This window comes from Triticum dicoccoides, chromosome 3B (assembly GCF_002162155.2).
Source record: "Triticum dicoccoides isolate Atlit2015 ecotype Zavitan chromosome 3B, WEW_v2.0, whole genome shotgun sequence".
NCBI lineage: Eukaryota > Viridiplantae > Streptophyta > Magnoliopsida > Poales > Poaceae > Triticum > Triticum dicoccoides.
The window spans coordinates 627,654,421-627,676,938 of record NC_041385.1 but is presented as its reverse complement, the minus strand read 5'-3'; the positions used below and the strand labels follow the sequence as shown (position 1 = coordinate 627,676,938).

At 47.9% G+C, this 22,518-nt stretch overlaps 1 protein-coding gene across 1 annotated transcript; it reads left to right on the top strand.

The window, feature by feature from the left end:
- The first annotated feature begins 376 nt into the window (after nucleotides 1-376).
- Nucleotides 377-21,065, top strand: LOC119279729. The gene is made up of 3 exons (XM_037560875.1): nucleotides 377-688; nucleotides 789-861; nucleotides 20,521-21,065. Exons 1-3 carry the CDS (start codon nucleotides 377-379, stop codon nucleotides 21,063-21,065), a joined length of 930 nt encoding a protein of 309 aa, XP_037416772.1.
- The last annotated feature ends 1,453 nt before the right edge of the window (nucleotides 21,066-22,518 follow it).

The following is a 22,518-nucleotide window of genomic DNA, read 5'->3' as shown; positions in this document are numbered from 1 at the left end:
ACGTTTCCCTATCTTGAAAGTGGGCAATCACTACCCAATAGAGTCACAAATCAAGATTCTGGCGGCATGTGCTGTATTCCATAACATCATTAGAGCTCAAAGTGGTGATGAGGCATGGTTGGATCACCAACCACCGTTAATTCCACCAGAAAAATATGTTGATGTTCCATAGGGAGATGATGTCAACCAACATCATCACAATGAGGCAAACGATGGAAACACTCTTAGAGATCAGATCACGATGCAAATGTGGGCTGATTATAACAACTAGTCGGACATGAGTTTATTTTGTAAAAAAATTCTCACCTTTTCTTAGGTAAAGTAGTGGTAGAGTGAAATTTAACTAGTACCCCATTGTTGGTTCAATAATGTAGCTATGGCAGCGCCTAGGGCATCTTGGGACCATGCATATGAGAAAGGTCTTGTTGATATAATGCTTGACCACAACAATCCCATTTATCGAGGTCAAAATGGGTGGACTGCTGAAGGGTGGACTAGAATTACAAATACACTCAATCAGAAATTTCCACTAGCTCATTTCACCAAGCAACAAATCCAAGAGAAGGATAAGGATTTAAAAGGAAATTATAAGGTAGTGAGAGACTCTCGGAAACAAAGTGGCACGGGATGGGATGATACACTTTGCATTATCATCGCTGAACCTATAATATGGGATAAACTTATCAAGGTTAGCTATTTTCTTGATATATTGTTTGTTCACTGACATTCATGCTCTTCAAGGCATTGTTTTATTGATCCTAACCATACAATGTTGTTGCATTCAATAGGATAATCTAAGGGTAAAGAAGTTCCGTTCAAAACCATTCATGCTCTTCAAGTCATTGGCTACACTACATGAAGGTGTGTTTCCTGTATCATGTATTTCCGTCGACCCTACATATTAAATCCTTTTCATTCTTGCTTTAATTATATAGTATTTGTGAGGTTGTTGAGATACTTGTATTTTTCATGTTTCTAAGAGAACATTGTCGATGTCAAACCCGGCGGATCTCGCGTAGGGGATCCCGAACTGTGCGTCTAGGCGGATGGTAACAGGAGACAAGGGACACGATGTTTTCACCCAGGTACGGGCCCTCTCGATGGAGGTAAAACCCTACTCCTGCTTGATTAATATTGATGATATGGGTAGTACAAGAGTAGATCTACCATGAGATCAGAGAGGCTAAACCCTAGAAGCTAGCCTATGGTATGATTGTTGTCCGTCCTACGGACTAAAACCCTCCGGTTTATATAGACACCGGAGAGGGCTAGGGTTACATAGAGTCGGTTACAATGGGAGGAGATCTACATATCTGTATCGCCAAGCTTGCCTTCCACGCCAAGGAAAGTCCCATCCGGATACGGGACGAAGTCTTCAATCTTGTATCCTCATAGTCCAGGAGTCCGGCCAAAGGTTATAGTCGGGCTATCCGGACACCCCCTAATCCGGGACTCCCTCAGTAGCCCCCGAACCAGGCTTCAATGACGATGAGTATGTCGTGCAGATTTGTCTTCAGCATTGCAAGGCGGGTTCTTCTCCAAATTCCATATACCTGTTGGATAGTGTCCGACTTCTGGTGAATGTTGCGCTCCTCGGCTTCTACGCCCAATAATGGCCATCTTCCATGTGTCAAATGAATGCGAAAAGCCAGGGTGTTTTTCCATTTACCCCCATAGATGCGCAAATGAGCCACCTATAAAAGAGACGGGGATTTAGATCCGAATCACACCATCTTCCCTCTGCGAGCATTCATCGGAGCGCATTCGACAGAGATCCATTCCATCATCGCCAGTCGACGCAGCTCCTACTCTTGCCTCCCCCCCCCCACCCCCAGCCCTCAGCCTGGAGATTGGGAGAGATGCTCCGTCCCTCACAGCGAGCTAGTGGCGCTCCAAACCAAGGGGTTTCTCCCCCAGCCTACATGGTCCCGGTTCGAGCCGGGCTTGCCACCTATAATGGTGGAGAGCAAGCGGAGAGCGTCCCTAATCCCTCCAAAGGAGAGCGGGTATGCCTTGTCCCTTATTTGATAAGAGGGCTCGAATTTCCAATTCATCCATTTCTCCGGGGGCTCCTAGAGTTCTACGGCCTCCAGTTGCACAACCTTACGTCTGCCTCCATATTGCATATTGCGGGCTTCGTAGCCCTTTGCGAACTGTTTTTGGGCATCGAGGCTCATTTCGCACTGTGGAAGAAGTTGTTCTGCCTTGTGCCCCGTTCTCAGGAGGGGTCGATATATCAAGTGGGCGGAGCCGAACTATGGCGCATCGCCGGGATGGGATATCTATTCGAAACCCCAAAGAAGGCGTCCGAAGACTGGCCTTCAGAATGGTTTTATATAGAAGATGTCCCCCTACCGGACCCTGTTCGGATCGTCCTCCCTGAGTTTGATAATGCTCCTTTGAAGAAGCGCCTAAGCTGGCGTCCATGGAGCCCTCAGAAGGAAAATGACAAGGACGTCCTTTACCTGATGAGCCGGATAAGGTTGTTAGCTCATTCCGGATTGACCGTGATCGAGGTCATGGCCACATGCATTATGTGGGGGGTGTAGCCGCTTCAGTATAGAGGCCACCCCATATGGGACTTCAACGGGGAGGACGACGCCACCCAGTGCGGCCGTAAGGGGCCGGAATCGGCTGCCGCTCTAATAAAGATCTTGTCCACTTTGTACAATGGAGAAGAGGAGGAATTCTTCCGCATCAACCCACGGGGCGGATTTTCTATGTACAATCCTCCAAGCTGGGTAAGCGGACACTTTCACTCGCCCATCCGTTTCATATTCCCATAGTTAAGTTTTCAGCCTAGCAATTCCAACGCAGGAGCTACGCCAGGCTGTAAAAGAGATAAACAACCCTCCTCCACAACCCGAGGACCCGGAACGGTCCTTCAACCCGGACTCCCAAGAGGACCCGGACTTATCTGTGGAGCTGATCGATGGGGTGTTTCATCAATTGAGCAAGGACAACGCCTTAGCAGCCATTACGCCCGATTATCCCGGACTACTTCCAGCCTCACGAGTAACCGAGACCGAAATCCCAGTACTTTTGAGATGATCCACCCGTGCTTATTTTTTATCACCGTATACCAATGGCGTTTTTGCAGGGGAAGTCCTTGAGGCGGAGGGCCGAGCCTGCGGTGGCCAACCAACAAGGGGCATCAAGGCCCAGCAGGCTGAAGAAGAGCGGTCCGGACTGAGACGCCGACACAACGGTATGGCGTGCCAATTTATTCCCAAGTTTTATTCCCTCAAGGTATACTAACGCCCGTGCTCTCTTCAGGAAAAAGAGCGCTCGTCGGACTATATCCGGAGAGGTTGTAGAACGCGCCTCCACTTGCCAGGCTCCAAGGCCGGGTCCGGAAGCGGAGGCGAACACAAGGTGCGCACCGGGCGCTCCTCCGACAGAGGATGCGGACGGGCTGTCTGCCACCAATTCCGAGGTGGAGAGTGCCATGAACCACAGGCATCGCCGGACAGTTCTCTGTGACGCTTGTTTCTCCCAAGAGGCATTGGATGCCTTCAATACGGGAGATGCGTACCTCCGTGCTGCTCAAAATGGTCTAGCCAGAGCCATAGAGCAATATGTAAAAGACATACGAGTGAGAAAATTTGATGGTTATATATGTCAGTAGCCCCCGAGACTTGAAACAGTTAGAATAACTGATTTAAGGATCATTTGTTATGCAGGATCTTACAGAAAAGAACACCCAACTGTCCCAGGAGCTGGAAGAGTGCAAAGCCCAACTAGAGGCCGCACTAGCCGCGGCGGGGGACACCAAGGAGACACCCGCTGGTAATATATGCTTCGAAAGATAAGTATGTTGTGAAGTGCGGCATGCGTGGAAATCTGACAATAACATTGCAGATGGCGCCGGAGTGGATCCGGACAAGAAACAACTCTTGCATCGGTTAAAGGTTGGTGAGAGTGTGCTTACGAGGGTGAGGCAAGAGAAGAATAATCTCCAAGATGCCAACACCCAGCTGGGCGAGGAACTAAAGGATGTTCGTGCTCAGCTGTCGGACTCCGTGAAGGAGAATCGGCGGCTTCGACGCGGCATTTTCAGTAAGTGCTTGAACGAACTTCAAAAAAGAGTTCGCCGAGGAAGTCGATTGACAAAGTTATGTTTGTAGGTATGCTGACAGGTCAGCCTGCAGAGGAAATGTCTGGTTCCACGGGTGACCTTCTTCTCGAGCTCTCACAACTGCACGAACGAGTTCGGCAGGTAATGCAAGGCGTCGCCCAGGCGTTGTGGCCATCCATCTCCGTGCCTGAAGGCCTTGGAGAGCTTGCAGAAAAGCTGGAGGGAGCGAGGCGGCGCTTCCGATTATGGAAGATATCGGCCTGCCATCAAGGCACCAGGGAGGCCTGGGCCATGGTGAAGACGCGGTACATGAAGGCTGACCCAAACCACATGGCCGAGGTCGGACCTGTGGAGCCCGATGGGAAGGAGATCCCTGTGAGTTTAGTATACGGCCAGGTAGAGTTGGCTGCCAAATATTCCCAACAAGACTGTAAACTAGACAGCCTGTTGGATGGTATTGAAGAGGAATATACCCAGTCAAATTGACTATGTAATTTAAGATGACATGTAAAATGCCTTCTAGCCGGATTGTAGATCGTTTGTCATGGCGGACCTTTTCGCTTCAACCTCGGGACCCGATAGTCCGGAGTGTGTCCGAATACCCTCTCGGTTATGTAAGAACCGGGGCATGCGTGGAGACCAGGCGTAGGGGTCATTAGTGCTTTATTAGACAAGTGCCCAACTAGTTATGTTATATTACATGGTTAGTAAGAAACATCTTCCAGGGAGAATAGTTCCGTTAGGGGTTCCTTTCCCTGGGAGGCATGCCCTAAAGTGCATGTCCGGACTGCGAAAAAAGCAGAAAAGCATCTGGGGGCGGATGAATAAACGAGTGAGAAATCATCTTTTAGTTCACCAACTGAATATCTCTTAAGAATGCTAGCTTTCGGCTTCACCCAGTCTAAGGTACACATCTGGCTAACCCAGCAGTAACAATCACAGAGGTGCTCCCTTTACCACCTAGCCGAACAATCGGGGACGTAGGGGTAAGCACAGGAGCCAGGCAACCCAGCTTGGCCAAAACTTAAGTCATGTCGGTGCATATAATGGTGAATAAAAGGTACATGCGGAAGTGTGACACATGTGTTGGGCATGAGGCCCGTATAAACAAGCTTATGTTAAAGAAGCCCCCGGGTATAATGAGTGCGGATAGCGCATCAATTGTGTGCGAGCAAGGCGCGAACGAGCCCTTAAAGGCTGTCAGAGAAAGGGAGGGAGAAGGAGAGGAATATATGACAGCTAATGTGTAAAAAATAGACAGAGGAAGGAGACAAACATAGAGTCCGGCGCTAGGTGTAGTATCTTCGGAGACGGGCTGCGTTCCATGGGTTCGGCTTGAGTCGGTTATCTGATGCATCTCGCAGACGGTACGCTCCACCAGCCAGGACTTGGTCAATGATGAAGGGACCTTCCCATTTGGGCTTGAGTTTGTCCTTTTTCTTGTCCGGCAGCCGTAGAACTAACTCGCCAACATTATAAGTTTTGGCCCGTACTTCTCTTCTTTGATATCTTCGAGCCTGTTGTTGATAGAATGCGGAACGGGCTTTTTCCACATCACGCTCCTCCTCTAAAGCGTCCAAACTATCCTGCTGATCGAGTTCGTCTTCTCTTTCTTCGTACATGCACACGCGAGGTGAGTCATGAATTATGTCGCAGGGCAGAACTGCCTCTACGCCATATACCATAAAGAATGGTGTGAATCCGGTTGTGCGATTCTGCGTGGTCCGCAGCCCCCAGAGTATGGAGTCGAGCTCCTCTACCCAGTGCGTGTTAGATTCCTTGAGGGACCGCACTAATCTGGGTTTGATGTCGCTCATGATTAGACCATTTGCTTGCTCGACTTGACCGTTAGTTTGTCGGTGATAGACTGAAGCGTAGTCGAGCTTGATGCCCATGTTTTTGCACCAGAGTTTGACCTCGTCGGCCGTAAAGTTCGTGCCATTATCGGTGATGATGCTGTGGGGGGACGCCATAACAGTGTACGACCCCTGATATGAAGTCTATCACTGGTCCGGATTCGGCCGTCTTAACAGGCTTGGCCTCTATCCATTTTGTGAATTTATCCACCATGACCAATAGGTATTTTTGCTTGTGGGTTCCTCCTTTAAGGGATCCAACCATGTCAAGCCCCCAGACCGCGAAGGGCCAGGTGATGGGTATAGTTTGGAGGGCGGTGGGTGGCATATGGCTTTGGTTAGCAAAGAGCTGGCAACTGACGCATTGTTGGACTAAGTCCTGAGCATCTGCCCGGGCTGTCGGCCAATAAAATCCTGTAAGGAAGGCCTTGCTTACAAGGGCCCAGGCTGCGGCGTGGTGCCCACCTAGTCCGGCATGAATTTCAGCCAGAAGATTCTGCCCTTCCTCTTCGGAGATACACCTTTGAAGGACTCCGGTGGTGCTTTTCTTATAAAGCTCTACTTCGTGGACTTTATAGGCTTTAGATCGCCGCACTATGCAGCGTGCCTCGTGTTGGTCCTCGGGAAGTTCCTGCCTGGTTAGGTAGGCTAGGAATGGTTTTGTCCACGGGGCAATGACTGCCATCATTACGTGGGCTGAGGATGTTACTTCATTGGCAAAGCCTCCCGTTGTGTCAGAATGTTCGGTGTCGGGCGGTGCGGTTGGGTCCGGGCTGTTATTTCCGGATTCCCCTTCCCATAATACGGATGGCTTGAATAGCCTCTCCAAGAAAATGTTGGGGGGACTGCATCGCGCTTTGCGCTGATGCGTGCCAAGACATCTGCCGCCTGATTGTTTTCCCGGGCTATATGGTGAAATTCAAGCCCCTCAAACCGAGCTGACATTTTTAGGACGCCGTTGCGATAAGCTGCCATTTTCGGATCCTTGGCATCAAAGTCTCCATTTATTTGGGATATCGCGAGGTTCGAATCCCCACGCACCTCTAGGCGTTGGATGCCCATGGAGACTGCCATCCGGAGACCATGTAGAAGGGCCTCGTATTCGTCTGCGTTGTTGGAGTCCGTATACATTATCTGGAGTACGTACTGGATTGTATCTCCTGTTGGGGACGTCAGAACGATGCCAGCCCCCAGACCAGCTAACATTTTGGAGCCATCGAAGTGCATAATCCAGTTGGAATACGTGCCGTACTCTTTAGGGAGTTCGGCTTCAGTCCATTCGGCGACGAAGTCGGCCAAAACTTGCGACTTAATAGCTCACCGTGGCTTATAGGTTATGTCGAACGGGAGGAGCTCAATGGCCCATTTGGCAATCCGGCCCGTCGCGTCGCGGTTGTTGATAATATCGTTAAGAGGTACTTCGGAGGCTACTGTTATTGAACACTCTTGAAAGTAGTGTCGCAGCTTCCGGGATGCCATAAACACCGCGTATCTTTTGATAATGCGGGTACCGTGACTTGCATGGAGTGAGGACAGTGGACATGTAGTAAACTGGTTTTTGAAGGGGGAATTTGTGTCCGTCCATTTCTCGTTCGACGACGAGCACTGCGCTTACAACTTGATAAGTTGCCACAATGTATAATAGCATTGGTTCGCCGATGTTAGGCGTGGCTAGGACCGGGTTTGTTGCCAATATGGCTTTTATTTCTTCGAGTCCGGCCGTGGCGACATCCGTCCACTCGAAGTGTTCGGTGCGCCGGAGGAGGCGATAAAGGGGTAATGCCTTTTCTCCCAAGCGGGAGATAAAGCGGCTTAGAGCCGCCACGCATCCAGTCAATTTTTGTATTTGTTTGAGGTCCTTTGGAATATCCAATTGTGACAGAGCTCGGATCTTGGCTGGGTTTGCTTCATTTCCTCTACCGGATACAATGAAGCCCAAGAGCTTTCCGGCTGGTACGCCGAAAATGCATTTTTCCGGATTAAGCTTGATGTCATATGCTCGGAGGTTATCGAATGTGAGCCTCAAGTCGTCTACTAGAGTTTCAACATGCTTTGTTTTGACGACCACGTCATCTATGTATGCTTCCACTGTTTTGCCGATCTGGTTTGCCAGACATGTCTGAATCATGCGCTGATATGTTGTGTCGGCGTTTTTGAGCCCGAAGGGCATTGTGTTGAAGCAGAATGGGCCGTATGGGGTGATGAATGCTGTTGCGGCTTGGTCTGTCTCTGCCATCTTAATTTGATGGTAGCCGGAGTATGCGTCGAGGAAACACAATGTATCGTGTCCTGCGGTAGCATCGACAATTTGATCGATGCGGGGGAGGGGGAAGGGATCCTTTGGGCAAGCCTTGTTGAGGTCCTTGAAATCGACGCATAGGCGCCAGGATTTGTCCTTCTTTGGTACCATCACCAGGTTTGCTAGCCAGTCCGGATGTTTTATATCTCTAATGAATCCGGCTTCCAGTAGTTTGGCTAGCTCCTCTCCCATGGCTTGTCTCTTAGGTTCGGAGAAACACCGAAGAGCCTGCTTGACAGGCTTGAATCCTTTTAGGATATTTAGGCTGTGCTCGGCCAGCCTGCGTGGGATTCCTGGCATGTCTGAAGGGTGCTAGGCAAAAATGTCCCAATTTTCGCGTAGGAATTCTTGCAGTGCGGCGTCTACATCAGGGTTTAATTGCACCCCGATGGAGGCCGTTTTTGTAGGGTCCGTTGGATGGACTTGGAATTTGACTATTTCGTCCGCCGGTTTAAAGGAGGTGGACTTGGATCTTTTATCGAGTATCACGTTGTCCCTGTTCACCGTAGAGCACAGCGCAGTCAGTTCCTCGGCCGCTAGGGCTTCGGATAGTTCCTCAAGAGCCAGTGTGGCTGTCTTATTTTCGGCGCGGAGTGCTATGTCCGCGTCACTAGCAAGAGTGATGATTATGTTGGGTCCGGGCATTTTGAGCTTCATGTACCCGTAATGGGGTATGGCTTGAAAAATTGTGAATGCCTCTCGCCCTAATAGAGCGTGGTATCCGCTGCTGAACGGGGCCACTTGAAACGTGACCTCCTCGGACCTGTAATTATCAGGCATGCCGAACACCACATCTAGTGTGATTTTTCCTGTACAGTACGCTTCCCGACTGGGGATTATTCCTCTAAAGGTTGTGTTGCTTCGCTCAATGCGGCTCCAGTCTATTTCCATTTTTTGAAGGGTTTCCTCATAAATGAGGTTCAATTCGCTGCCACCATCCATGAGTACCTTGGTAAGGCGAAAGCCATCCACTATTGGACTAAGGACCAATGTGGCTGGTGCTCGGGCTGTTCGGAATTTAGGTTCATCACTGGCATTAAAGGTAATAGCCGTGTCACTCCATGGGTTTATTATTGCTACTTGGTAGACTTCGGTAAGGCTGCGGAGTGTTCGTTTCCGCATATTATTTGATGCGAAAGTCTCGAAGACTGTTAATACCGTACTGGTATCCCTGGGCTGGTGCTCTATGAATTCTGGAGTTAAAAGCTCCTCGCCACTTCTGGCCACCTGCCGGAGTATCCAACATGCTCTAAGGCTATGAGTTGGTGTGGCGCCCTCTGTACTATGAATTTTACAGGGCCCTCCGTACTGGTATCCCTCCAGTACGGTTCCATGCCCTATAGAGGGTTTTTGCTTTTTGGTGTTTAACCCTGGTGCTTGGCGATAATGCACCCTTTTATTTCGGATTGGGGTTGTATTCAGGGCCGGATTGTCCCAAAATTTTATTTCAGTTTTCCAGGCGCTTTCCATTGCACAGTACTTTCGTACTATGGATGCCAAGTCGGCGAAGCATGTAATTTCACGGCGACTTATGGCGTTGAGGATTCCGTTGTCCGTGTAATTATTGCAGAAGAATGAGATTGCATCCTCCTCGCGGCAGTCCTCTATCCTGTTCATAACCAGGAGGAATCTGGCCCAGTAATGGTGTACTGTTTCTGCGGGCTCTTGCCGAATTTGGGATAGATCCCTTATATTTGGGTGGGCGGGTGGAATTAAATCCGGAACCTCGCCCAATCTGAGACTCAGGGGCCAAGGAGTTTTCAAACTCGGAAGCTTGGGCTCTTGGATGTTGTCCAAAGAATCTAGCCTACTGCCTGACTTTAGGTTCAGGGATTGAGTGACGTCCTCCCCTCCGCGGGTATCCGTCTTGGAGGGATCGGGAATCCGGACATAACTAGTCCTTAAGATAGATGAAGGCTTGCCGCATTGTTCCTCCACCGCTGCGACGTGGTGGATGACCTGGGGAGAGTTAATCTCTCTCGGATCGGGATTAAGCCCAATCTGATCGTAGTCTGTAGCGACTCCCAGGGTGGCGATGCGATCCAAGAGCTCGTTGAAAGAAGAGAGCTCCATCGGATCTAACTGCTCGGCGAGTTCCGAGTTGACGTGGAGATTGCTTTCGATGACCCAAGAAGTCATCATCGGTGCGGCAGCCGAACAGGCGGTCATAAGAAAACCGCCTAGCCGGAGAGTTTGGCCGACAGACAAAGCTCCTTTAGCAACAGTGTCATCTATAAAGACGGAATGAGGCATCCTTCCTGATGGTGACGGCACATCGGAACTCTCAATGAAAGCACCAATGTCGGTGTCAAAACCGGCGGATCTTGGGTAGGGGGTCCCGAACTGTGCGTCTAGGCGGATGGTAACAGGAGACAAGGGACACGATGTTTTTACCCAGGTTCAGGCCCTCTTGATGGAGGTAAAACCCTACTCCTGCTTGATTAATATTGATGATATGGGTAGTACAAGAGTAGATCTACCACGAGATCAGAGAGGCTAAACCCTAGAAGCTAGCCTATTGTCACGACCGGTTTTCCGGGTATTAATTTCCCAGAAAATGGCCTTTGTGCTCACTAGCCGCAGGATTACTGTTAACTGATGAGGCACCAACTTGATACAAAAACTCCAAGTAAAAATACATAATATGTAGTACAAGACCATTCTGTCCTATGAGTACAACATAAGGTTGCTAGTGGTTGGTGGTGGAAGCGGTTTGTGGATCATCGGCATTATGGGACTCCATTTCCCACAGGAACAGCTGACCAGGTTAACTCCTATCTTCGCGAGGCTGCTATCACCGCTGCTTAGGTTCCGGGGCTGTCATCGCAACGCTCCTCTCCATGCAAGAAATCTGGCCAAGACGATAGTCAGGGACAAGCCAGTGAGTACTTTGAATGTACTTGCAAACATTATGAACACGGGTATAATATAACAAACGATAATCATGCTCTGAAATATTCTATGATCACAACGTCAGTCATAAAATAGAATCCCTGATGCATGCAAGCAGGTTATTTATATATAACATGGATATGCAATAACAGAGTAGTAATAAAATGCACCGATCGGGTGTCTGAAGCGACGCCTCGAAAGGATAGTAAATAACGACCATGCCTCAGTCGGGCGTCTGAGCGACGCCACATAAAGGGCTTATAAAGTAAATGATTAACACGCATGCCACAGTCGGGCGTCTCAGCGACACCACATAAAGGGCTTATAAGAAAAACAATTACAGTAAATGTCCAGGAGGTAGAACCGTCCCAGGGATACTCAATACTTCAAATAATATAAAGAGGTTAGTCCATAATAATAATAATCATAATCATCATAAGTCACACGTCATGATCCATGTTCTGGTTTAGTAGTTTCTCCTCCGAAGACCGTCACTTGACCCAACCCAGACTGTAGTCCTTAACCTTGGACACAGTTATTCGAATAGATTTAATCTCTGAAGAGGGTGTACTCTTTACCCACGAGTAACGGATTCCTTTAGTCCATCGGGACTAATTCCGTCTACGGTCTTTTAATTGAAAACACACCTGACTGCACACACACCAGCCTGACTTACACGTGTCTGGAATCACCCACGACACTAGTTAAGCAAAACTCTAAGTGGGGAGGCTACAACCTCGATTAGCATGGGATCACAAAATTTATACCGCGTGCAAACTGGGGGAGCTACCGCCTCGGCTACAACCGAAACACCCATGCCCCCTGACCGGATGACTGGCTTTAATCTAGGGCCATGGAACCCTCATTCCGGCCCCTCTGTTTGGTGTGTGCTAGAAAGGGGTTGACAACCTACTGAACCATACCCTTCTTATAGCAGGGACAAGTGGTAGTACGAAACAAGTATGGGGGTTACCGGAACAAGACTCGATCTACGGTCGACTCAGGAGGTTTAAGTATTTCCTGCATGATTAGCATGACAAATTCTACTTCAACCAACGGACAGAGCCACTACTCAATGTACCCCATCATGCCGTACCGGACACAACAGTCTCGACGGAGGATTAGGGACAAGCCCGTGTCTACCCAAGACAGAGGCTTTCCCGGATTCCTACCGGCATGCATGAAAGGCATATGATGGTGACTACTATCACAAACATATCAAGCTCCAATAGCATGAAATCATCAATATGCACTCATGAGTAGGGACATATCATCACATAAAATAACGGATACTCCGTGTCGAGGTGGTGTTGTAAACGTGTCAAATAACACACACAATATTATGCCGGGGATCAGAATGCTTGCCTTCAAGTAGTGGAGAGGCAGGGTGTAATCCAAAACTTTTGAAAGTTTTTCTCTTCTCCAAAAACACTATTTTTAAAAATATTGAATTAAAACATAGTTTCCAAAACAGTACAAAAAGGTTGTCTGAAAATTTTTCAAATAAATCTGAAAATAAACTAGACAATATTTGAGAGAGGTAGGAAAAAGAATCAACTCATTTGGAGTTGTATTTTAAAAGATATGGTCAGTCAAAGTTTTGGTCAAATCCTGTTTTTAAAAATAAGATAGAAAAAAAGAAAAACGTTTCGAATACGTACACGTCGAAGGCGTACTCTGGGTTTACGTCTTCACTTATCCAGCGTGGACCGGCCCGTGGTCACTGACAGTGGGTCTAGGGGGGCCACTGGTCAGGTTTGACCGGTCTCCCCCGCCTTCCCTCTCCCTTGGCCGAACGGAGGCGGAGCTCCGGCGATCTTCGCCGGTGAACGACGGCACCTCGAGGGCATCCGAGGGCAGGGATGGATCCACCAGCCTGGGGCGGTCCTCCCGGTGGTTGCTAGGGTGGTGGGGGTGAAGGGAGTTGCCGGCGGTGAGCTTTGCGGTGGGCGGCAGCTTCGGGTGAGTGTGGGGGGTACATGCTACAATGGTTCCTGAGCGACTTTGAGGGATTGGATGGCTCCGCGAGATCGAGGGGAAGGGGATGGTGGTGCTAGATGGACGGGAGGGGCTCGGGTTGCGAATGAATGGATCGGAGAGTGGCGGCGGCTGCACTGGCCGGAGATGGGGAAGAAGACCTTCCCTGGTCGATTGCGGGCTAGGGGACCTCCAGAGGGTTTGCTTGAGGTTCCTAAGGGTTCGGAGAGGCTCGGGGCTCCTTTTATAGCTTGGTTAGGTTGGTCCGGCGGCGGCCGTGGATAGGATCGTCGGCGTCTTCCGTTCTGTAGCTTGCAGGGCATCGTGGCGGCGACAGGCGCTTGCGGACAAGCTTGTGGATGAGCTCGGGCTGTTCCATGAGCGAGCTGGTGCGCTGGTGTGGCTTGGGTGGCGCCGTCCGGGGCACGAGCTCACTGTGGCCTGCCGCTAGCCGCCGTGGCCGACCTGACGGCGGCGTTGTGCGGCCCCAGGGGCGGCTCTGCGGCGAGGGAGGGGGCAGGTGCGTCGGCTGGAAGCGGGAGGGGCCAAAACAGGCGCGGGTAGGCGGCAGCGGGACGCGGCGGCTCGGGTGCACGCACGTGCAAAACGCGCGCCCTGGCCGCGACCAGAGCACGCCCACCAGGTGCTCGGCGAAATTCCAGTGCGTGCCAGGAGGCTTGGGTGGGGCTGGGGCTTGACAGGATTAGGTTAGGGTAGTCTAGAGTCTTAGTGGACAAGTTAGTTAGGTTAGAGGATCAAGTGTACAATGCTAACTAAAAACCATGCCAAAACTGGCCATGCACACAAGGTGTTTGACAAAATGCTAGAGGCATCTAGGCAGTTCTTGGAGTGTCCAAAATATCCAGATCAGTGTCTCATTAGGTGTAGGTGAGGGTGGCAAGGTCATGTGGGCAAAACCAGAAACTTGCTAGTGCAAGTTTTGCAAATCTTCAATTTGGACAGAAAGAAAAAGGCATGATTGCATGCACTTAAAATCCTCCCATGGGTCCACTCTCTTGGACTTAAGGGTTTTGCAGGGTGGCTGATAAGCAGGAGAAAGGTCATGGGCATTAGAGCAATAAAAATATGAGTTGTTGTAGAAAAAGCCAGACTGGACCAGAGAGCAAAAGAGGATGTTTTGCTCAAATTTTTCAAAGAACATCTGTGGATTTTTGCATAAAGTTGAGTAATATACTCCTATTAACATCCCATAATTTTGGTGGAAGTTTTAAAGAAATATTTAAATAAGTTGTAGTGCAATCCACAATCTGGACCAGATTTAAAAACTTGTGGTAGAACTCAAAATCTCCAAATCACTAAGGAATATTTTTGCACATAAATGATTTAGCGACATCACATGTCGTCCCCAAAATTTGGTGGAATTTTTAAATAAATTTATCAAAGGGTTGCAGTGCAAAAGAGGCTCTAAAGCTTATAAAAACCATTTTAGAGAAACAAAGCTCTGGGAAAAATAATCATATAAATAATCCCACTAATAAAAGAATTGTTTTATTTGAGAGGGCAAATAAGTCCAATAATGATTGAAAAGTTTTCACTTGGGGTAAAAACTCCATAATGATCAAGAAAAGAATGGTTCTGAAATCAAAAGGGAATCCAGAAAATAAAAGTTTAAGTTTCCTGGCAAAATTTTAATTAATAAACAATGTTAAAATTTTGGGGGTGTCACAACACTACCCCCCTTAAGAAAAAATCTCGTCCTCGAGATTTGTTAAGTGTTGTTTTCAAAAATATCATTCATGTTAGTTGAAACTAAAAAGTTTACTCATAGCACAAATTTTGTGTCGTCGGGAGTTGGCAGCTATGCCCGGGATAAAACAAATTGCAATCGCACATCAACATACTCATGCATGGCCACTATTTAAAATAGGGCATACAAGCAAACCTCATTTAATTACGGCGACACAGGATCGCAGGGTTACAGGGCGTGGACATACTAAGACTCGGTACTACTCGATTGACTTAGTCTACCTCGTTAATATCTAAGCGGGCGTGCCTTGCGGGCGTCGAGGCTTCTCCACGGTTTTCACTGTCGGGATTAGCTGGAGGGGGTTGACGAGCTGCTGGGTCGGGGTAGCGATGATGACCATCCCGGGGATTGTTGGCCACAATCCCGTTGGAGCGTGTTCCCAAAAGGCGACGAAGCACTTCTGGGGTCATCAAGGTGTTTTGGTCAATGACTGGAGCAGACCTTAGGGACTCGATTGGTTGTCCGAACAGCACGACTGGGTTGTCGACGTTGGGCTCATGTTCTCCTCTTGCCAAGGCTCGGCGTATCAGTTCTCCACGAGCTGCGATCAGATCAAGAGTGATTTGATCGAATAGATCCTCTAGTGTACTTACATAGCGCACCAGATGCAACAATGCAGGATTCGTCTCGTGATCTCCGTTGGCAACCTGGGGTGGCCTACCATACCCGTCACGGCTGGGGTAGTAGTAGAACGAGCGACAGTTAACTCTGGGCGACAAGTGCCGGAGTTGAACTATAGCCTCTCGAGCCGCTAGTTGGATGGCTTGTGGCTCAAAGGAAGGTGTCCTTCCGGTGAACCTGTAGGGGCGTTCGGGCGATAGACCCCTACCATAAATGTGCACAGTGGCCCAGAATTGACGGCTTTCGCCGCCCATGGGTCCTTGGTACACTACATATTCTGGGGGCTCTTCTAATGCAAAGGCACGGCAGGTGAGGTTTGCGAGCACGGTCACAAAACTTCCAAGGTTGGTTGCTATGGTCTCATTGTGCACGACGGGGCCAGGCATTTTAGCTCGATTTGGGGGAAAAGGCTGGGCTGTGTTGGGTTGAGGCTAGCGTGCCCTTTTTACAGAAAAAGGGGACGGAGTCTTCCTTCGCACGCTTGTGAATGAGACAATTTAGGTGTCGGTCACTGGCGCATGATCGACAGGCTAGGCTGATAGGTTGGGCACCGACTGCCAGAAAGTGTCGGGTCACTGTGTGGCTATCTTACATGAGAAGCTTGGCCGGGGCTAGGTTAAGGTCTGGTGGGTTGGTTAATCTAGGTTTTTCGACCTGGCTAAGATAGGATTAGCCAATGGTCAGCCTGGCTCTGATACCAAGTTTCTCACGACCGGTTTTCCGGGTATTAATTTCCCAAAAAATGGCCTTTGTGCTCACCAGCCCCAGGATTATTGTTAGCTGATGAGGCACCAACTTGATACAGAAACTCCAAGCAAAAATACATAATATGTAGTACAAGACCATTCTGGCCTATGAGTACAACATAAGGTTGCTAGTGGTTGGTGGCGGAAGCGGTTTGTGGATCATCGGTGTTATGGGACTCCATTTCCCACAGGAACAGCTGACCAGGTTAACTCCTATCTTTGCGAGGCTGCTATCACCGTTGCTTAGGTTCCGGGGCTGTCATCGCAACGCTCCTCTCCATGCAAGAAATCTGGCCAAGACAATAGCCAGGGACACGCCAGTGAGTACTTTGAATGTACTCGCAAACATTATGAACACGGGTATAATATAACAAACGATAATCATGCTCTGAAATATTCTATGATCACAACGTCAGTCATAAAATAAAATCCCTGATGCATGCAAGCAGGTTATTTATATATAACATGGATATGCAATAACAGAGTAGTAATAAAATGCACCGATCGGGTGTCTGAAGCGACGCCTTGAAAGGATAGTAAATAACGAGCATGCCTCAGTCGGGCGTCTGAGCGACACCACATAAAGGGCTTATAAAGTAAATGATTAACAAGAAGGCCACGGTCTGGCGTCTCAGCGACACCACATAAAGGGCTTATAAGAAAAATAATTACAGTAAATGTCCAGGAGGTAGAACCATCCCAGGGATACTCAATACTTCAAATAATATAAAGAGGTTAGTCCATAATAATAATAATCATAATCATCGTAAGTCACACGTCATGATCCATGTTCTGGTTTAGTAGTTTCTCCTCCGAAGACCGACACTTGACCCAACCCAGACTGTAGTCCTAAACCATGGACACGGCTATTCGAATAGATTTAATCTCTGTAGAGGGTGTACTCTTTACCCACGAGTAACGGATTTCTTTAGTCCATCGGGACTAATTCCGTCTACGGTCTTTTAATTGAAAACACACCTGACTGCACACACCAGCCTGACTTACCGGTGTCTGGAATCACCCACGACACTAGTTAAGCAAAACTCTAAGTGGGGAGGCTACAACCTCGATTAGCATGGGATCACAAAATTTATACCGCGCGCAAACTGGGGGAGCTACCCCCTCGGCTACAACCAAAACACCCATGCCCCCTGACCGGATGACTGGCTTTAATCCAGGGCCATGCAACCCTCATTTCGGCCCCTCTGTTTGGTGCGTGCTAGAAAGGCGTTGACAACCTACTGAACCGTACCCTACTTATAGCAGGGACAAGTGGTAGTACGAAACAAGTATGGGGGTTACCGGAACAAGACTCGATCTACGATCGACTCAGGAGGTTTAAGTATTTCCTGCATGATTAGCATGACAAATTATACTTCAACCAACAGACAGAGCCACTACTCAACATACCCCATCATGCCGTACCGGACACAACCGTCTCTACGGAGGATTAGGGACAAGCCCGTGTCTACCCAAGACAGAGGCTTTCCCGGATTCCTTCCGGCATGCATGAAAGGCATATGATAGTGACTACTATCACAAACATATCAAGCTCCAATAGCATGAAATCATCAATATGCACCCATGAGTAGGGACATATCATCACATAAAATAACGGATACTCTGTGTCGAGGTGGTGTTGTAAACGTGTCAAATAACACACACAATATTATGCCAGGGTTCAGAATGCTTGCCTTCAAGTTGTGGAGAGGCAGGGTGTAATCCAAAACTTTTGAAATTTTTCTCTTCTCCAAAAACCCTATTTTTAAAAATACTGAATTAAAACATAGTTTCCAAAACAGTACAAAAAAGTTGTCTGAAAATTTTTCAAATAAATCTGAAAATAAACTAGACAATATTTGAGAGAGGTAGGAAAAAGAATCAACTCATTTGGAGTTGTATTTTAAAAGATATGGTCAGTCAAAGTTTTGGTCAAATCCTGTTTTTAAAAATAATACAGAAAAAAAGAAAAACGTTTCGAATACGTACACGTCGAAGGCGTTCTCTGGGTTTACGTCTTCACTTATCCAGCGTGGACCGGCCCGTGGTCACTGACAGTGGGTCCAGGGGGGCCATTGGTCAGGTTTGACCGGTCTCCCCCGCCTTCCCTCTCCCTTGGCCGAACGGAGGCGGAGCTCCGGCGATCTTAGCCGGTGAACGACGGCTCCTCGTGGGCATCTGAGGGCAGGGCTGGATCCGCCAGCCTGGGGCGGTCCTCCCGGTGGTTGCTAGGGTGGCGGGGTGAAGGGAGTCGCCGACGGTGAGCTTTGCGGCGGGCGGCAGCTTCGGGTGAGTTTGGGGGGTTCGTGCTACGACGATTCCCGGGCGACTTTAAGGGATTGGATGGCTCCATGAGATCGAGGGGAAGGGGATGGTGGTGCCAGATGGACGGGAGGGGCTCGGGTTGCGACTGAATGGACCGGAGAGCGGAGGCGGCTGCACTGGTCGGAGATGGGGAAGAAGACCTTCCTTGGTCGATTGCGGGCTAGGGGAGCTCCAGAGGGTTTGCTTGAGGTTGCCTGAGGGTTCGGAGAGGCTCGGGGCTCCTTTTATAGCGCGGTTAGGTCGGTCCGGTGGCGGCCGTGGATAGGATCATCGGCGACTTCCATTCTGTAGCTTGCAGGGCATCGTGGCGGCGACAGGCGCTTGCGGACAAGCTTGTGGATGAGCTCGGGCTGTTCCATGAGTGAGCTGGCGCGCTGGTGTGGCTCGGGTGGCGCCGTCCGGGGCAGGAGCTCACTATGGCCTGCCGCTAGCCGCCGTGGCCGACCTGACGGCGGCGCTGTGCGGCCCCAGGGCGGCTCTACGGCGAGGGAGGGGGAAGGTGCGTCGGCTGGAAGCGGGAGGGGCCAAAACGGGCGCTGGTAGGCGGCAGCGGGACGCATCGGCTCGGGTGCACGCACGTGCAAAACACGCACTCTGGCCGCACCCAGAGCACGCCCACTAGGTTCTCGGCAAAATGCCAGTGCGTGCCAGGAGGCTTGGGTGGGGCTGGGGCTTAACAGGATTAGGTTAGGGTAGTCTAGAGGCTTAGTGGACAAGTTAGTTAGGTTAGAGGATCAAGTGTACAATGCTAACTAAAAACCATGCCAAAACTGGCCATGCACACAAGGTGTTTGACAAAATGCTAGAGGCATCTAGGCAGTTCTTGGAGTGGCCAAAATATCCAGATCAATGTCTCATTAGGTGTAGGTGAGGGTGGCAAGATCATGTGGGCAAAACCAGAAACTTGCTAGTGCAAGTTTTGCAAATCTTCAATTTGGACAGAAAGAAAAAGGCATGATTGCATGCACTTAAAATCCTCCCATGGGTCCACTCTCTTGGACTTAAGGGTTTTGCAGGGTGGTTGATAAGCAGGAGAAAGGTCATGGGCATTAGAGCAACAAAAATATGAGTTGCTGTTGAAAAAGCCAGACTGGACCAGAGAGCAAAAGAGGATGTTTTGCTCAAATTTTTCAAAGAACATCAATGGATTTTTGCATAAAGTTGAGTAATATACTCCTATTAACATCCCATAATTTTGGTGGAAGTTTTAAAGAAATATTTAAATAAGTTGTAGTGCAATCCACAATCTGGACCAGATTTAAAAACTTGTGGTAGAACTCAAAATCTCCAAATGACTAAGGAATATTTTTGCACAAAAATGATTTAGGGACATGACATGTCATCCCCAAAATTTGGTGGAATTTTTAAATAAATTTATCAAAGGGTTGCAGTGCAAAAGAGGCTCCAAAGCTTATAAAACCCATTTTAGAGAAACAAAGCTCAGGGGAAAATAATCATATAAATAATCCCACTGGTAAAAGAATTTTTTTATTTGAGAGGGCAAATAAGTCCAATAATGATTGAAAAGTTTTCACTTGGGGTAAAAACTCCATAATAATCAAGAAAAGAATGGTTCTGAAATCAAAAGGGAATCCAGAAAATAAAAGTTTAAGTTCCTGGCAAAATTTTAATTAATAAACAAGGTTAAAATTTTTGGGGTGTCACACCTATGGTATGATTGTTGTTCGTCCTACGGACTAAAACCCTCCGGTTTATATAGACACCGGAGAGGGCTAGGGTTACACAGAGTCAGTTACAATGGGAGGAGATCTACATATCAGTATCGCCAAGCTTGCCTTCCACGCCAAGGAAAGTCCCATCCGGACACGGGTTGAAGTCTTCAATCTTGTATCTTCATAGTCCAGGAGTCCGGCCAAAGGTTATAGTCCGGCTATCCGGAGACCCCTAATCCGGGAGTCCCTCAAACATGCTGATATGTTTCTTTTTCTTTGGAGCGGGAAGTATTGCTTCAGGAGACTTGAACTTTGTATCAATTCCGCAAGTGGATCTCACAAGCGATGCCATTTCTCCTATGGATTCCTCTACCAATGGTTTGAACCATATCTCCTCTACCAATGGTTTGAACCATATCTCCTCTACCAATGTTGATGATGGTATGTCCTCATCTGATCTACAAAGGCAAGGGGCATCAAGAACAGATGAACCTGAAGCTACAACATCTACCAACTCTGAACAAAAGGGAGCACTGCCTGTGAAAAAGAGGAAGCAAAGTCAGATCGCTGTTGTACTTGAGGATTACATGGATTTTCGGAAGAAACAATATGCAAAACTGGTTGACGAGTTGAAGGAATCAAAGCAAGATGACATTTTCTCGATTGGAAACTGTGTGGCTGCGCTAGAACCAATGGAAGATTTATCAGTTGCAGAAAAAGCAAAGGCACTGCGGCTTTTCAAATGCCCAATGAATCGAGAAATATTCATCAATCCCAAGGACTCAAATCTTCGGCTTTATTGGTTGAAGGAGGAGATTTCTGAGATGTAGATAGCATAAGGTGTGTATGTAGTTCACCTTCTTGTTTTGCACTACATCCATTTTATATTTATTTACTTTGTGGCATTATTGACTTGAGCTTTTTATAAGCTTGTTTCCCTCTGTTCTGTAGTATATCAATCTTTGTCATATAGTTTCTTATCTTCTGTTCTGGATTATATACCAGATCTTATGAACTTTCCCCTTGTGTTGAGCTAGGCAAGGCATCAGCGTGTAATTTTCATGTGTCAAGCTAGGCCTCTTCATTATGTTCTCTAAAATCTTCATCTTCAGAGAAGAAATTCTTGAAATGGGAAGTTTTTTTTGTAAAATGGTGTGCCTGAGTGCAGCGACTATCACTGCATGATTACATTGGAATGGTTAGTTGTCAGAAACATGACTAGAGGTGCCATCTTCTATACAATTTTTTTCTTGTTCTTTTTTTGGTCATACAAGCTACAGTCCTAGTATTGGTTTTCACCTAGACATCTAAACAAAGTGCCATAATGTATTGGTTTGTGAACTGGTTCTTAGGCTTCCTTGCCTCTTTTTTAGATAAGAAGACTTCACTTTCATAAATCCATGTTTGTTTTGTCCTTAGTTTTAAAATTATGCAATTTTCTTCCAAATAATTATTACTAAAATTTATGCCACAGTAATCGTAAGTAGTAGTTTGTTTTGTGTTTTTATCCTTTTTATCAACAATTCGTGTTGTTCATTACTAGAAATCAAAGCTCTAGTCATACACTTGTCAATTGGATACATGATGCTAACTTCCTTTCTTTTTTCACAGTTCAGCCAACATGAAGCTGTGTTACCTGATGTCGAAGCCGAGTGGGAAGAAGACCTGATAAGAACTAGTGATTGTCGCCTTGCTTTATCGCCTTGCAGCTCATGTTATTCAAAAGTGTCTTTGCTTCGTACACCACAACTTGATAATTTAGAATAGTTTGTAGCGACCAAACTTGAGCAATGATGCATCAGTGCTGGCTGTAATAATTGCTTTTGTGTCGGCACCCGAAATGATTTTGGTCAATACGTGGTCACCGTGAAATGCGAACCGATCAATATTTAAACCTTTTTGAAGTGATGAATTTCAGTTGTAATATTTTTCAAACTTCTAGTTTAGATGTGTTTCATAGAATTTTTTTGGAATTTTCTGTGGAATTACCTATGATCTGTGTCTATTTCATGTAAATTCTTTGTTATATTTGCATTAGCATGTGTGGGGGTTTTCCTTCCCTGCCATTATGATTTGGGCGACAGGGATAGTGGGGACATCTTTCCCATGCTGAGAGGGATCGGGGATGCACGGGGAAAATCCATGCCGGGGGATTGGTGCCCAGGGTTGTATTCACCTGGCATCCAAACAAGGCCTTAGGGAGGGGGGAGATTAGATGCTTTGTGATTTGTGAATGCCACGTGTCATCAATTAGGACGGGTCTCACCTGCTTTATATGAGACC